Source organism: Hypanus sabinus, chromosome 9, assembly GCF_030144855.1.
Source record: "Hypanus sabinus isolate sHypSab1 chromosome 9, sHypSab1.hap1, whole genome shotgun sequence".
Lineage (NCBI taxonomy): Eukaryota > Metazoa > Chordata > Chondrichthyes > Myliobatiformes > Dasyatidae > Hypanus > Hypanus sabinus.
In genome coordinates this window covers 165,645,695-165,662,327 of record NC_082714.1, presented here as the reverse complement: position 1 = coordinate 165,662,327, position 16,633 = coordinate 165,645,695, and the positions used below count along the sequence as shown (strand labels likewise).

Below are 16,633 nucleotides of genomic sequence, written 5' to 3'. Positions count from 1 at the left end.
AAGTAAGGGGAATTCCAGTGTGTAAGACATTGACAGCCAAAAGCAAGCTATCATTTAATTAAAACCAAGATTAGATTAGAATGAGATGACATTTTGAAAATGTTCTTAAATGCAATCTTTCATTTGGATTAGCCATGAAAAAGCTGCAACAGACAACAATCCAATGAAATTTAACTTTAGGATTAATACAGCCTTGGTTTGGAGATTCTTGAGCAGACATTGTAGTTTTACGTGCAGTTAGAAAACCAAAACTCAATTTGCAACAGGAGAATAGCTAGAATGGAACTGCAAAGATTTAGTAGAGGGGTGTTCAATAAGGGTGAACAAGAAGTACCTCCTTCAGGAGAGAGGTCAATTAAGTGAATGAAGTAACAGGAATTTTATTTGGTTTTCAGATAACAGAAAGCTCATTGCTTGGGAAGGAACTACATACCTGTCTGTACACCTGTGGTGGGTGACAAGTATAACAAGATGACAGACTAAGCATTAGAAAGCGGCATTAGACTCAATAGCACTCTTTGGACATCATGGACTCCCTCGGTGATGTGCATGCTTAATGAATCATCGATATAGTTAAGTACAATACTGCTCTAAAGGATTATGCTGTTGAAATGCAAGTAGGTTACACTGATTTTCAAATTTACCACAACATGCATGGTAAAGGAATGCTGTGCAACTCCAGAGTGGTTTTGGTATATAGTTGGCAATATATCAGGGCAACAGGATAATGTAATTAGGAGTATCATAAATATATTGTGCATAAATTTAAACTACTTTTCCTGTACTTTTGTTATCCTGTCACTTATCATCCAACAAGTCATGCTGGTTCTAATATATTTAATAAACCAATATAAATCATCAAAATGTGACCCGAGTTTACAGATCACATAATCTAGTTATGAGGCAGATGCTTATTTTTTTTTTTTATAAAGGGATATTAGGAAGGAATTCACCATTGAAATAAATCTTCAGTATACAAAAGCCAGTGATCACCGACAATTCACATAATGTAGATTCCAACAGCAAACAGAATGCATGATCAGATATGACAGCATTACAACTGACCTGTTGGCCCATTACACCTGCAATTTCATTAAAAGAGCTAGGCAACTTATCCCTCTCCACACGCTCACCTTGTCAGCTTTTTATCTCTCCCCTTTAATTATTTACCTGATGCATTTGGAGTCCATTTGGCTAATGAAAATATGACAAATAATCACATCAATTGAAATAAAAATCTCATTGTAATTCAAGTTCCAAAGCAATACCTTGAAATAAATGAATTTTTATAGCACTGAAGCCTTTCAGCCTATTGTATTTAAGTCTAGAGCAAGGGTTCCCAACCCTTTTTTTAAAAATGCCATGGGCCCCTATCATTAACAGAGGAGTCCATGGATCCCAGATTGGGAACCTCTGGTCTGATCTGGTCCTGCTTCACTGCTCTGTCAGCAGTACAATTAATCACGAAGGTACTTTTTAGATGGGATGGGATCATTCTTTCATATCTGGTGAAAAAACCCTCACCTTTCCACCAGTGGCATTAAATCAATGCTGTAAAAAAAGAGTGAAGCTAGATCTAGACAACAACACACACAAAATGCTGGTGGAGCACAGCAGGCCAGGCAGCATCTATAGGGAGAAGCGCTGTCGACGTTTCGGGCAGAGACCCTTCGTCAGGACAAAGTCTCAGCCCAAAACGTCCACAGCGCTTCTCCCTATAGATGCTGCCTGGCCTGCTGTGTTCCACCAGCATTTTGTGTGTTGTTGTTGCTGTTTGAATTTCCAGCATCTGCAGATTTCGTGTGACGATAGATCTAGGCCTTTTTTTTAAGCAAGTTGGTTAAATCTACCCTTAACCTCTACTGCTCCAAAGGGGGAAAACCCAGCTGGCTAGTTGCACAACTAAACTTCCTTAATCCTAGATAATAATCAAACAATCTCAATATTATTATGGCGTTGTATCATTAATGGAGTGTGGTGATCAGAACTGTTCATAGCACTCCAGCTCAGACCAACTCGTATACCTTGAATCTTAAAAAGACAGATCTAGCATGTGCTTATTGGCCAAGAACTAGAACAGATGAGCAGGGAAGGCATGTGTTCCAAGTCCTTACCCATTTTAACTACATGCCCAATTTCAGATATTTTGAACATGCAGCCAACAGGCCCTTTCCTCTAAATTTCTCAATCTCCGATTATTTACCAGTTTCTTCATTACCTAACTTCATTTAAGGTGAGAAGGACAAAGTTTAAGGCAGCCCTGATGAAGGGTCTCAAGCCAAACTGCAAGCTGTTTATTCCTCTCTGTTAGAAGCTGCCTGACCAGCTGAGTTCCTCCAGCATTTTGTATGCATTGATGTTGGTATCGCCGTCAAGGGGTTTTCCCTCTCTCCGAGTCCAGTGCCCAGACTTGGATGCATTAGAGCAGAAAAAGACTAACCAGTGATTTCATTAAACTCTTCATAAATATTTCTTTTGTATTTGTATTAATATGATTATTTCCTAATTGATCTGGGCATCAAAGGATACGGCAAGAAGGCAGATGTATGGGGTTGAGTGGTATCTGGGATCAGCCATGATGGAATGGCATAGCAGACTCGATGGACTGAATGGCCTAATTCTGCTCCTATGGTCACATTTTGGTGATTTATATTTATGGTCTTATAAAGCCAAGATCTTTATTTCCCCCATTAAATTCTCACCTTGCCTCTAAAGCTTTCAGTAGGTTTAAGTCCAGATCTGCTTTTGGACATCCTTTCAAAACGCATATTGACTTTTATTTCAATAGACAGAATGCAGGAGTAGGCCATTCGGCCCTTCTAGCCAGCTCCGCTATTTACTGTGATCATGGTTGATCCTACACAATCAGTACCCCGTTCCTGCCCTCTCCCCATATCCCTTGACCCCGCTATCTATAAGAGCTCCATCTAACTCTCTCTTGAAAGCGTCCAGAGACTTGGCCTCCACTGCCTTCTGGGGCAAAGCATTCCACATATCCACCACTCTCTGGTTGAAAAAGTTTTTCCGCATCTCTGTTCGAAATGGCCTACCCCTTATTCTTAAACTGTGGCCTCTAGTTCTGGACTCACCCATCAGCAGGATCATGCTTCCTGCCTCCAGCGTGTCCAATCCCATAATAATCTTATATGTTTCAATCAGATCCCCTCTCATCCTTCTAAATTCCAGTGTATACAAGCCCAGTCGCTCCAATCTTTCAACATATGACAGTCCCGCCATTCCAGGAATTAACCTTGTGAATCTACGCTGCACTCCCTCAATAGCAAGAATGTCCTTCCTCAAATTTGGAGACCAAAACTGCACACAATACTCCAGGTGGGGTCTCACCAGGGCCCTGTACAGCTGCAGAAAGACCTCTTTACTCCTATACTCAATTCCTTTTGTTATAAAGGCCAGCATGCCATTAGCTTTCTTCACTGCCTGCTGTACCTGCATGCTTGCTTTCATTGACTGATGTACAAGAACACCTAGATCTCGTACTTCCCCTTTTCCTAACTTGACTCCATTTAGAAAGTAATCTGCCTTCCTGTTCTTGCCACCAAAGTGGATAACCTCACATCTGATAAACTGCATCTGCCATATATTTGCCCACTCACCCAACCTGTCCAAGTCACCCTGCATTCTCATAACATCCTCCTGACATTTCACACTGCCACCCAGCTTTGTGTCATCGGCAAATTTGGTAATGTTACTTTTAATCCCTTCATCTAAATAATTAATGTATATTGTAAACAGCTGCGGTCCCAGCACTGAAACTTGTGGTACCCCACTGGTCACAGCCTGCCATTCTGAAAGGGACCCGTTAATCCCTACTCTTTGTTTCCTGCCAGCCAGCCAATTTTCAATCAATTCAATTACCCCAATCTCTAACTTCAGAATTGCTTATTGTGTCTGCCTGTGTCCACTGATTTCACATTTTACATACTCAACCTTTTCAGCACCTTCCTTACTCTTCACACACTTTAAAAATTCACCAAGCTCAAGCTTCAAAATTACAGCACACCACAAGCTATTAATACTGAAAAACTGTGGTCTGAACACCAACTCCAGGGAAATACCAATGTACTTCAAAATACTTCCTTCAGTCTGGGTTAACAATCCCACCTCTACTGATTTATTTTAGTTAATTCTGTATTTGTGCCCATGGTTATAAGTGATACGCAAGTTAGATAAGAGGCAACCACAATTTGTGTGTTGGCCCTTAATCCTGCAATAGCTGAGAATGTAGTTCATGCTCCCTGCAAACTATCCAGATGGAGACGAGAGCTGACAATTTCTCTTTTGTGCCTGAGCACACCGTCAGGAGTGTTGGTATAGGCAGATAAATTAGAGACACTTACATAAACACATGGATGATAGAAACATGGAGGGCTATGTAGAAGGGAAGGTTATTTGATCTTAGAGCAGAGCAGATTAAAGGGTCTGCACAACTTCGTGTGCCCGAAGGGTGGTACTGTTCTGTGTAATGCTACAGCGCCTCGTGGCTGCTATCGATCTTTCTGAAAACTGAAATTGCATCTCCGAGAATGGGGAGCATTCCCTCGCAGGGGTTCCCCACCTGGGATCCACGGACTTCTCGGTTAATGGTAGGAGTCCATGGCATAAAAAAAGTTGGGAACCCCTGCCGGGTATCCGCAGTGGGAATGGTACTCAACCTTACCCCTGAACAGCAGGTAGGGTCACCCACAGACACGTCTAGAAAATTCGTAAGCAACTTTCAAAATGATCAGAGATTTATGGTGATGAGATTCAAATATTAATTCTCTAAATGACATAATTCTAATTTGCTACAACATTGGATGAGGGATTATGTTTCTATCTTGTGTTTCAGTAGACATAACATGCAATCTGTTTTCCTTCCGTTACCTGAAACTCAGACGCAGCTTTTTTTTCTTAAAAAAGCTGTTTGTACCTCGGCGCTGGTTCTGATGATAGTATAATTTGAGGTTGTTTCTTCGCCCTGCCTCTCCATTTATTTTCAATTTAAAGTACCACTGCACATAAAATCTTCAGTACAGATGTAGTTTACGCACGGGTATCTTCTCTCTACAGACGCTGTCTGACACCAGTATTTACAGGTCGTTTTAGATTTTCAACGACGTTGACTGTAAAGCTACACCTAGACCAAGATGTATATAGTGTCAAAAAACACACCGTCCTTGCCCAAAAATACAAGCACCTTGATAGATTTTACCTTGGAATCCTCATAGTATATTAAGCAGGAAAACAGAATCGGACAGGGCCGTTCAGTCACTGTGATCGAAGCAATCGCCAGCTGAATCTATGTAGCTTCCCTGAGGAAAGCAGAGACGCTGAGGCACGTTTTCGAACAATGCTGTCACACCGGGTTGACGATGCTGCCATGTATGTGATACGTGACTCGATCAGTGAAAAGTAAACCTCAAACCAGTGAGTGCACTGTTGCTCAGCAGCCTGCCGTTGGCACTTTGCCCTTTCAAATTCAAATTATAAACGGCGCACCTTTTTCTCAAATGACCGCCAACGACACTACTATAACCGCTCAATTTAATGCAAACCACACTTCACCTCTGACTGCTCTACACCTCCGTTTACTGGTATATTGAACTGGTTAGCAGTGTGAAATGGATGCCGTATATTTATACCAAAACCCCAGCGGCTCATGATTATCACACATACGAGACAATGGACCATTTTAACACTAACTCTAGCTCGTGAATAGGGCCGGGATGGGTCAAAATCAATTACGTCAGTAGTAATCCGAATTGGAGAATTCCCAGCAAGTTACTGAGCCATTTAATCAGAAGTCAAGATTGCACTCATTAACAATTGGATAGGAAAGTAGTAGGTTAGATGGCTCTTCGGGTGCAATATCTCAGCAGTAACGTCAAGGACGATTGAGGCTTGGGGATCACATGTAGCAGAAGGTAAACACTGAAGTTACTTTAACATTGGGGACAGAAAGTTATAGCACTTAAACTGGAGGGAGAAGTGTTTGAAGGCTGGAGTCAGTCGAGACAGAGGACGTAAGTTTTACTTCGTAATTGTTTGTCACAGACGAGCACAACATTTGAACACAACAGCGTGTACTTCTGATTAAACCCCAGCGAGAGATATAGTTCACCTGCAGGAAAAGACTTGGTTGTACGTTCAGAAATGTGGAAATTGCAATTGAATAATTTGTACAGTTATTAGAATTTATTTGATTGGGGTGTTTGTGTGTAGCACTGAGGGAAATATATTCATGCTTCTGTAGATATTCTGCCAGCTGCACTGGTGGATGCTGAAACTATATGGTCTTTTAAGAGACTCCTGGATGGCTACATGGAGCTTACAAAAATAGAGGGTTATGGGTAAAGCCTAGGTAGTTCTAAGGTAGGGACATGTTCTGCACAGCTTTGTGAACCGAAGGGCCTGTATTGTGTGTAGGTTTTCTATGTTTCTATTAAGTGTGTAATTAGGGCATTTGAGATCCCTCGTTTAAACAGCATGGTATTTGATAATTTAGATACATCACCCAATTTGGGCAACTTCAAATAGGCCTTGGCAAGATTCAAACAAATTTAATGTGAGCAGGCCAATTTAGCAAACTGGAGACAACTGGCTCAATTACAAGCAGATGATAGGCAAGGGTTGTGTTTTTTTGTGATCAGAAGCCATCACAGAGATGGCTATAAATTCTTGGGAGCTGTAATTAGCAGATCACATGAAGAGAGTGTTCTGGATACTGGGGTAATCTTCAGCTACAGAATTCAGTAGGTAAAATGGGCTAGGAATAGAATTTTAATCCTGAAAAACATTACGCAATGCCAGAATGCATACAATGAATGGTAGGGTCAGTGGAAGTAAAGGTGTCTTTGTTCAACTTCAAGGATCCCTGAAGGGGGTTAAGACATGCCAAATATAGGTCACAGCTCTTGCACCATTGAGTTCCGGTCACAATATACAGAATCAATGTGATTACATCAGGGAGGGTGTAGAGAACATAGAACAAGCCTTCAGGCCACAATGTTGTGCCAACCTTTTAACCCACTCTAAGATCAATCTTACTGATCCTATATAACCCTCCATTTTTTTTTCTTTCATCCATGTGGTCATCTAAGAGTTTAAATGTCCCTTATGTATCTGCTTTTACCACCACCCCAGCAGGTAATTCCATACACCCACCACTATGTGTAAAGAACTTTCCCCCAATCACCTTAAAATTTTGCCCCCCATATTAGCCATTTCCACCCTGGGGAAAGTCTCTGAATGTCTACTCAGTTGGTGCCTCTTATCAACGTACCCCACTATTAAGACATCTCTCATCCTCTTTCACTCTAAAGGGAACAGCACAAGCTGGGGGTTTGTTTATTTGCTTGTAGTTTAAAGGCCTAGGGGACCTGAATGAAATAGTGGATTCCAGTTAATTGGGACAGCTGTTCATTTGGGCCAACTCTTAAAAGAACAAAAATGAATAGAGAAAATATTTGGGATTCCCTGTGTTTATTTGGGACACCATGCTGCTTTAATTGGGTAAGAGATTTGGCTAGTTTTTAACTAGCACCAGTCGCATGTACTAGTTTAAAATAGTGTCAGTTATGTGTGTGTTCAAAACAAGAAAGATTTTTGTCCCAGGTAGTTGGTGAAAAATAAGCAGAAAGACAATTCTGATACACTGTTTGCGCACTGCGTTTTCAAGCATTCAGGCTTGGAGATGCCAGAAACGGCTGGGATTGAAAATGAAACAATTTCACTCCTTCTGGTTAGAAACTGCAAAGAATTAAGATATCAAGAATCATCTTGAATGTTACAATGAAAATAAAGATTTGGAGCATGCAATCATTGTATGAAGGCAGGCCATTATCTACACTAGGTGTTTGTGCTGATTGTGTTCATTTAGTCAACCTAAAGAACAGGGCAGATGAATTCCTCTGTAAATAACTATTAAGAACCAAATCAGCGTTATGATGCTATAGTAGTATTTATAGTGTTCTAATTTGTTATTCAGTTAAACAAGTTTGTATTTTTTAAGAACGCTGAAAACTGCTTTCATGAAACTTTGGCTAATCGAGGTAGCTGCTTAATTGGAACAAAGTGTACTGGTTCTGATGTGTATCAATTAACCAGAATCCACTGTTTTCAAAATCATGGGATATAGATAGTGAGAAACCTTTCCTCTTAAGTCTACAATGCAAGTACAATGGTGGGAGTTTTGGAAGGATTTAATGAAGAACTATTTCATTCGGTGGGGGTTGAAATCTAATCAATTGCTTGAAGGGTTGTAGGACTCAAGAGTTTTCACAATAGTTTTAATGTATTTAGATGAGCACTTGCATGCATGAAAAGCTACAGGTAGCATATAGGGCACTGGGATCCTTGATGATTGGGTTGAATAACCAGTAACAGCAGAACCGTATACCACACCTTGCAAATGATGCACCAGCCAGATATATACATCCTCCAGTTCTCCCAAATAGGATTTGTTCAGCTGTTCTTTGTCAGTTCAAATGCATTGTTCAAAGGTTATAGCATACTTTAAAACATTAGATTTTATGGGATAACTGCTATAGGAAATATACTGGAATCAAAGAGCAAAACTGTTGTCAATTGCAAATGCATTACTTCTCCAGGATCTGCAGTAATCATGCCTCAGACCCAAAGGCTGCACATTGGAAATGCCAGTATATTGTGCAATTTCAGTCACTCAAGTTCCCAACAAAAGTTAAGAGTTTTGCAATGAAACCAGTCAAAATTATCATGTATGTTACTGGACAAAAACCATCCAAATTATTTACTAATGTCCTGCAGGGCAAGAGGGAAATGTAATCCCCAGTTACAGCCTTCACTCTTTTACACTACATGGTTGACTTACTTTAGTTGAAGCCACATACAGGTGTAATGTTTGATATGTATGGTGCAAACTTCCACTGTTCAGTGGCAAAGCTGCTTACAATTTCATTTGTATTCTGAATTTAAAAAAACTTCTGTCCAAGATCCAAGTGAATATCAAACTTATGGAATGCATTCAACTCCTCAAACATCCATCAACCTACCTTGCCCAGCTTTCTCATCAGCACAATGACTTTGTAAGTCTGATTACTGCCGTTACACAGTAATCCAAATGCAGGAATTTCACATGGCAGCCAATTCTAATCAAAGTTTACAAATTTCAGAGCTTCAAAGGCAGAGCTGGCTGGCATCAACTCAGTAGCACATAAAAAGAGAACAATTTGCATAGTCAGATCACTCCTCAGTAAACTTCCAGCATACAAATATCAAGTTTTACACTTGATTAATTGGTACATTCCCGCTGATCCGGTGGCTCTGCACGTGTCAGTGATATATTGATAATTCAATGGCTCATTAGCTCATACTTGTACTGAACAAAAGTCAATACAAAACAGTTCACCAATCAATACTATAATCAAACAGTACTAGTGTTGCAAAGTATTCTGGTGAGTTTCATTCACAAGATGAGCGCTTTTACCAAAGCAGCTTTTATCTACACTGTTTGAACACATTGAGAAATACCATGGCTTTATTTAATCATATTCCATCTTTGCACATTTATGAGACAAACAATTAGCAATACCAGCCAGCACTGGATTATTAAAGAAACACTTTTACAGAATAATACCTTGAAATGGTAACCTTTCTGTGCCAGGTTGGATAGACAGAACAAGCTCAGAAATAGACAAGTGTATCTGGAATTACCTAAATCAATACCCATTCTGCTGATGATCAAATTCAGCAAGTTTGCCAGTATACAAGCAATGTATTTTTGAGAGAGGAACTCTATGTATTCCACATAAACACAAAGGGCCATTGACCAGTGAATGATCATGTAAAAACGTTTGCAATGAATCCAGACTATCTGGTGCATAAAATGCCTTTTAATTCAGAGAGAAAACAATCGGGAACTGCAAAATGGTCAGCACAATGTTGAGTGGTAGCATACCAGAGTCTTTCCAGCAATGTCAATGAGCAGGCAAAGTAAATCAGACACAAGCAATTTAAACACATGTAATTACAAGTTACTATCATTTTATATATGCATTTTAAGGATCATACAACAGTAGCAAACAAAATGCCAATTTTAGGTAAATATGTACAACTTTGTTGAGAATTGAAAATTGAAATACCATACAAGAACAAGCCAGACAAAAAAAATTCACTCATTCTATTTTGACAACAAGAAATTCTACCTATTACATACCCTCTATAAAAGTAGTCAGTATTCCTCAGTTAATCAAATCTCATCTAGTCAGAGGATCTCCTCTCGATATCACATCAACAAAAGGATGCGTGTAAAATTTGCTCCTTCTGCAGGATTGAGAGCATTGTAAGGCTGAAAAGAAGCTGGTAAGGAGAGGCAAGAAACTCTCCTAGACCATTAACAGGGACTTTAAACAAACCATTGAAGTGTGTGTGGAGAATTTCACCGTTGATTCTTTCAACCCAACGATGGACAGCAATAAAAATCTTCAACTGGAATATCACTGTCATTGGTGATCATACGAGAAGAAACTCAAAACATTACCTCATTTTAGATTCATATTAAGCTCAGATGATCAATGGGACGTCAGGTGAGTAACAGTCCTCCCACACTTGTGATCAATATTGGACAACACGCCATCAGGCACACTAAAATATCCGTAACTATTTCACACAGAATAATCAAAAAGGCAGCCCACAAATATGCCATTTGCCTGGTGGTTTATAAAATAAAAGCAACAAAGAGCTTTACATCTAAACCTAAAAGGAGTTGTTTTGTTTATTTATCACGGAATGCATTTTATTGACAGAAAGCTGCAAAAGATAAAGGTGTATGTACAACTTATTCTTTTACATCATGGTTAAGTTCAAAACTTTGCCTACTGATCTCACCAAATAGATAGATGTAAATGTTAAATTCATCAGTCTGCAAATTACAAAGTTAATTTTTAAATGCAACTTTGCTGCTACAAAGCTTAGTATGTTGCATCTGCAGATATCCAGATTACACAAAGAACGCAGTTCTTACAATAGTTCTTACACATGGTTTTACGAACTTTTTTACATCAGTCCACTGAGCAGACCTAGGGTTGTCTTGGGGATTGATGAGCAGAAGATTTGAGCAGCTTTACCATTAGCTACTACTGCCAATTAGAATCCTGCTACATCTGTGACCAATGGGTTCCAAATTCCAGACCACTAACCCACCCTTTAAAATAAACTGGTACACTACACAGAGTGAAACCTTGAAACAAAGCTAGAGGAATACAAAAATCCCAAAATGTACTGGGACCTGTTACAAATGCTCAGTGGACCAATTAAGTCCTTTCTTTCTCTCTCTCCCCCCCCCCCCCACCCCAACTGTATAGTGTAGTGTTGCAGATTTTCAGATTCTCCTTTCAACATAATTTGCAAAAAACATTAAATTCAAACAAGTAATACGCATAGTTTTATTGTCTTTTAAAAATGGCATCACTCTTACTGATTCATTTTGTATCTTTTACAAAAAGCTTACGATATCATACAGTAGAATTGAGTTTTGGGTCATTAACAAGACTGTACAGCATTTCCTAGTACAGGGCACCATGTCTACCCAGCACATCTGCTGACAAATACATTTCCAATGCTAGGTACACTAAATTTCTACTAGCACCCGACACTGGTATGAATATCACCTACTTTTCCATTGCCAAAGGGGAATAAATTTGCAGCAGAAGTTTAAAACATGTTTTACAACAATTCATCACATCTTTGGGTTACAGTTAATTTGAAAAGAAATACTAAAACTATTTTAATAGAACTATTAATGCAGATTACTATTGTGGTCAACATTAACTGTCTGGTACTAATAGGCAGTAGTCAAAGTATTCCTTACGTGAACAGTGTGGGTACTAGCAGAACAGTTAGGTAACTAGCACATCAGTAAGTTCTATAAACAATTGAATATCCAGCCAAGGGTCACACATTAGCATGTTTCTTTTGAACACAAGTCAAACAACTTAACCTGCAGTTTGCTCTGCATGTACAGAGATGAGAGAGATTGGTTTCGCTCAAACTCAAAAGATTAAAAAAATAAACATACCATGCCCAGAACAAGAGGGTCAACATGCACATTAAGAACTGAATTTTCAACTGATTTGTACCCTAATTCCTACTATTTCACTGCTTCTATTGGCAGCTGACAATAACACCCCAAGTGCACAAATACTATAATTTACATCACTTCGGGAAAAAAACCTGCCCAACTTAGGACTAGCTCTGTGTATCAGTTCCAAGTAGAAGATTAGATATTTGTATTTGATGTGGTATCAGAGCTTTGTTCCATTCAGGGTGCTGAAACTTTAAAATAATTGCATTGTAACAAATGAGTATTAGCATCTAGTATGCATCTGTGTTTGCCTATAGTATGAGTAAGCTACAGTTCCATAGATCTATAGAAAACATCCACTTCTGCTAGGTCTACACTATCAGTGGTGAGTACTTAAAATTTCCACTTGACACCTAAATTTTCATTGGATTCAAAATAATCTGGGTCATAAAGTCAGCTGCAAACACTTTCAAAGTATAACTCATCAGGCAGAAGTTCAGACAAGCTCACTATTAAATGGCTATGCCAAGGGCAAGCTTCTGAGCAACAGAGTGATTAAAATTTAGGGTTATCCCAAAACTAGTTTAACCTTCCGTGAGCCCATTGGTCTATCACTGAGATCAACAACTGCTGACATTGCTTCATCACAGGACTCAAAAGCAACCATTGCTTCACCTGTAGGCATGCCTTGTTCATTGAACTGCAGGCACACAGAGTCTGGAATAACACGGTAGCCATAAAAGAAATCCACTATTTCATCCACAGACACTTTAAAGGGCAAATTCTGAACTTTAACAACTGTTGGACTATTGGTGCTTAAGGGACCACTTCCAAATGTCGGCTCAACCCCTGGTGTAGGAAAATTACTTGCACTGCTGCCTCCAAATGTAGTTCCCCCCACTGGACCATCACCAGTACTTCCACTCACCCCAGATGTAGGAACTGATCCAGGACCAAATAGGGTGCTTGATCCACTAAATGAACTCACGGGGTTGAATGGTGGTGCAGGGCCATTAAGATTAGCTGAACTACCACTAGGAGAAAACATTTTCTCTCCTCCAACACTTGGGAGGAAAGGAGAATCGAGACTGCCTTGGCTTGTACCCTTCTGACCTTTGGTTTGAAATGGTGGATTTGTCTCCATCTCTTGCTTTTGCTCAAGAGTGATTAGTTGGAGAAATGCATTGCGTCCATTTAGTTTCTTGCGATGCAGTCGTTCGGCTTTCTGTGCTTCTTCCTCATTTAAGAAATGAACAAGTGCTTGCCCCAGTCCTTGACCATTACAATCAACAAGAATCTGGACACCATTTTCTGCAAGTCCAATACCCTCCAGAAACTGAAACATGTCACCTTTGGTTACATTATATGGTATATTCCATATGTGGCCATATACTTTTGGTGAACCACATGCTTCCTCTGATTTCACTGATACTTCTCTCTTTTGCTCACTCTGCACAAAACTGTGTGTTCTTTTTGAAATAATTTCCAGCTTTTCTAACATTGCCTTTTTGGTAATAGGGTGCACCTGGATGAAACGATTACCCATGTACTGCTTATGACGACACAATGCTGCTTGATAATCAGTGGGATTTTTAAACTCCACAAACCCTTCACCAGTTGCTCTTCCATTAGGTCCATAAGCTATGTAGATGCTATCTTCTATGACCTCCAACTTATTGAAGAATTCCATGATGTGCTTGTTTTCAGCTTCATATGGTAAACCTTTTAAATAGACACAGTACTCCTTCTCATGAGGAGAACGTGATCGGGATCGCTCACGTCGGCTTGGAGATTCAGACCGCGATGTGTGAAACGGTGGCAGGTTTTGTCCATAAAGCCCTAGGCTTGGTGGAGGGCCCATGCTTTTGGGTACACTAAAGCCAGCAGTAGCATTCAACCATTGTCTTTCTGTTGCAGGGAAGACATTGGCAAATCGCTGACCCATCATCATTTTCCCGTGTCGTTTCAGAGCTTCAAAAGTGTCCGAGGGGCCATAAAATTTCACCATGGCATCTCTATTATTGCGTCCTAAATGGTCTTTCATCATGTGCACTCCATCAATTCGAAGTCCATGAAAAAATTCTCTCACATCCGATTCCATTGCAGTGAACGGCAGCCCATTGACATGGACATACAAGTCATCTGGATTGATGGGTGGTGGTCCTTTACTCAATGAACTATGGGAATTCAAGGGGTGAAGAGGGTTCAAGGAACCTAAAGGACCCATATACATGGAACCTATGCTACTACTGATGCCCAGAGCAGACCCAGAGCCATTCATTCCACTGGGCCCAGAGCTTCCTAAAGGGAGAGTGCTACCTGCATTCATAGGCATAGGTGGCAAGCTTGGTATAGGGGGTATAGGTGGCATGGGGGGGATAGGAGCAAGCGGCGCTATGGGAGGAAGGGGAGGCACTGGTGGCAGTGTTGGCAAAATACCAATTGGAGGAATTGAAGGCATAGGTGGTAGTGATGGCATTGTAGGTAAAGGAGGAAGTGGTGGCAGAGGGGGTACAGAATTCATAGTATTCAATGGTGGCATACTGCTAGTCATGGTTGATCCCATAGTAAACCCAGGGCTACTGAAAGTGGGATTGAGACTCGAGGGCGTACTTCCAACACTGGCAGCAGAAAATGTCGGCACATTCTTACTGCTCAAGCCCTCATGTAATGAGGAAGTGGTGGTAACCATGGTGGGAGTGTTTAGATTAGCCATAGTTGTAGGCAAATTACCCCTTCCACTCAGACTAGTATTACTAGGTGGCCCTGGCCGGCTGGAACCCACTGGGGGCATATCCACATTACCAGTTTCAAAACGCCTACGACTGAGCTCAATCATATTTTGCATTTCAGTTTTACTACTCAGTAGGAGTGACACTTTGGATCCTTTAATTGTGCCCCCACCACGCATCATACCAAGCCGCGCATCTTCATCTGTGGAGAAAACGATGAAAGCCTCACCAAGTTCACCACCTACAATATGTACGCCACCATCAGGAATGGTTAATCCAGAGAAGAAATGGCGGATATCCATTGTCCCCGCCACAATGGGGAGACCCTGCAAGCGGATGACCACGGCCATGCTGAACTCAATCAACAACAAACACCTGCAGACGAAAAAGGCACGAACTACATCAGACTTGTTAGAACAAAACCAGCCTAACTAGAATGTAAAGCATACAAAAGGCCATCACAGTAAAACCAAATTCTGCGCACAGAAGCCAAGGCATGGATGGATTTAATAAACACCGCATTAATCAGAGTTCCAACATGCATAAATACATGACCCAAAATTTAACTACATAACAATTTAATGCAGAAACAACAGTAATGAATCAACACACTATGCCAAGTTGCATACTTAACCAAATAAAATCATTCCCAGGCAGTTCAAACCAACAATGTCAGGCAAATTTGAAATCAAATCATCGAAACAGAAGCCTGGTCAATAAAGATTGTGGTTTTAAATACAAAAGTATCTTAAGTATCCCAGGTGACTTAGGAGCTGAAACTGAAGGATTTGCAAGTGACAAGGAGAGGGGAGCAGCTGGGAGCTCTGGAAAGAGAGTGAAGGGCAGGAAGGGGCAAGAGGGAGGGAAGGACAGACAAATGGTTTCTAAGGGAATTTTAAAGCATAAAGATGAACTCAGATCTGTAGGGAAGGAGAAATTATTGATAAAGAGGAAATGTTAAGTGAATATAATAACAATTTGTTAAAATTTGGGCAAGGTTTAATTAGCTGCCAGTGCAGGTTATTCAGCATTACGCAAAGAGTGAATGGGATGGGTGCACACCTTTCCAAACACAAATTTACAAAGGATCTAAAGTACAGAATGCTGCTGGAGCAACATTAAAAAGGTAGACTTGGAGCAGGGTGGAAACTAGTGTTTCAAGGGTAGAAGTAGGCAGTTTTGGTGAAGATGAACAAGTGCTGAAATTTAAGTAGATGAAGCAATGGTCAAAAGCCCAGTTTTTCCTCAAGATAATGGTCAGGGAGGGAAATCAGTACAGTCTAAGCAGCGAGACAAAAATGGGTTTGGTCATTTCACTATTTAGTTGGAAATAAAACTCTACTAGTTCTAATATTGGATCAGGTGAGAAAAAAAAAACAGTGGAAAGAATGACCAAGTTTTGCTGAGGAAAAGTTTAGCTTCAAAGAAAAGGTCTATGGAACAAATATGGATAGATGAGGCCAGCTCACTGGATAACAATTAGCATGGATGAGCTGGCCGAAGGGCCTGTTCTCGTGATGTATAACTATGACATGTATTCTTCATTTGATTTTCAGATCAACACACACAAAATGCTGGAGGAACACAGCAGGACAGGCTGCATCTATGGAGGGAAATAAACAGTCGAAGTTTCAGGCTGAGACCCTTCGTCAGGAGTCCTCCATTTTATGTGTATTGCTCTGGATTTCCAGCATCTGCATATTTTTTCGTGTTGGTTGATTTTCAGATGATTGTTTACATGTCAATTTTTTTCATAGATATGCCAATATACAACATTAAATTTAAATACAGTTTACCCTGTTCAAACCAAAAGTTGTTTTAAATCTGGGAGAAATCTCAA

General features: G+C 40.3%; 2 protein-coding genes across 8 annotated transcripts in view; both read right to left on the bottom strand.

Moving 5' to 3' along the window:
- cpne1 (copine I) overlaps nt 1-16,633 on the bottom strand; it is an 85,480-nt gene that overhangs the window by 57,646 nt on the left and 11,201 nt on the right. The window contains exon 1 of one of the 7 annotated variants that reach the window (XM_059981062.1): nt 15,023-15,160. The exons of the other annotated variants lie outside the window; for them this stretch is intronic. The gene's annotated coding sequence lies outside the window, so the exon portion shown is untranslated. Of the gene's footprint in view, nt 1-15,022; nt 15,161-16,633 lie in introns of those variants that run through there. 7 annotated transcript variants of the gene reach the window in all.
- On the bottom strand, nt 9,858-15,143 carry rbm12 (RNA binding motif protein 12). Its single transcript, XM_059981057.1, has one exon. The coding sequence runs from the start codon at nt 15,141-15,143 to the stop codon at nt 12,630-12,632; it is 2,514 nt and encodes an 837-aa protein (XP_059837040.1). The 3' UTR covers nt 9,858-12,629.

What these genes read in the sequence shown, in the direction of transcription:
- rbm12 (XM_059981057.1), bottom strand. Translation starts at nt 15,143, where the DNA reads ATGGCCGTGGTCATCCGCTTGCAGGGTCTCCCCATTGTGGCGGGGACA.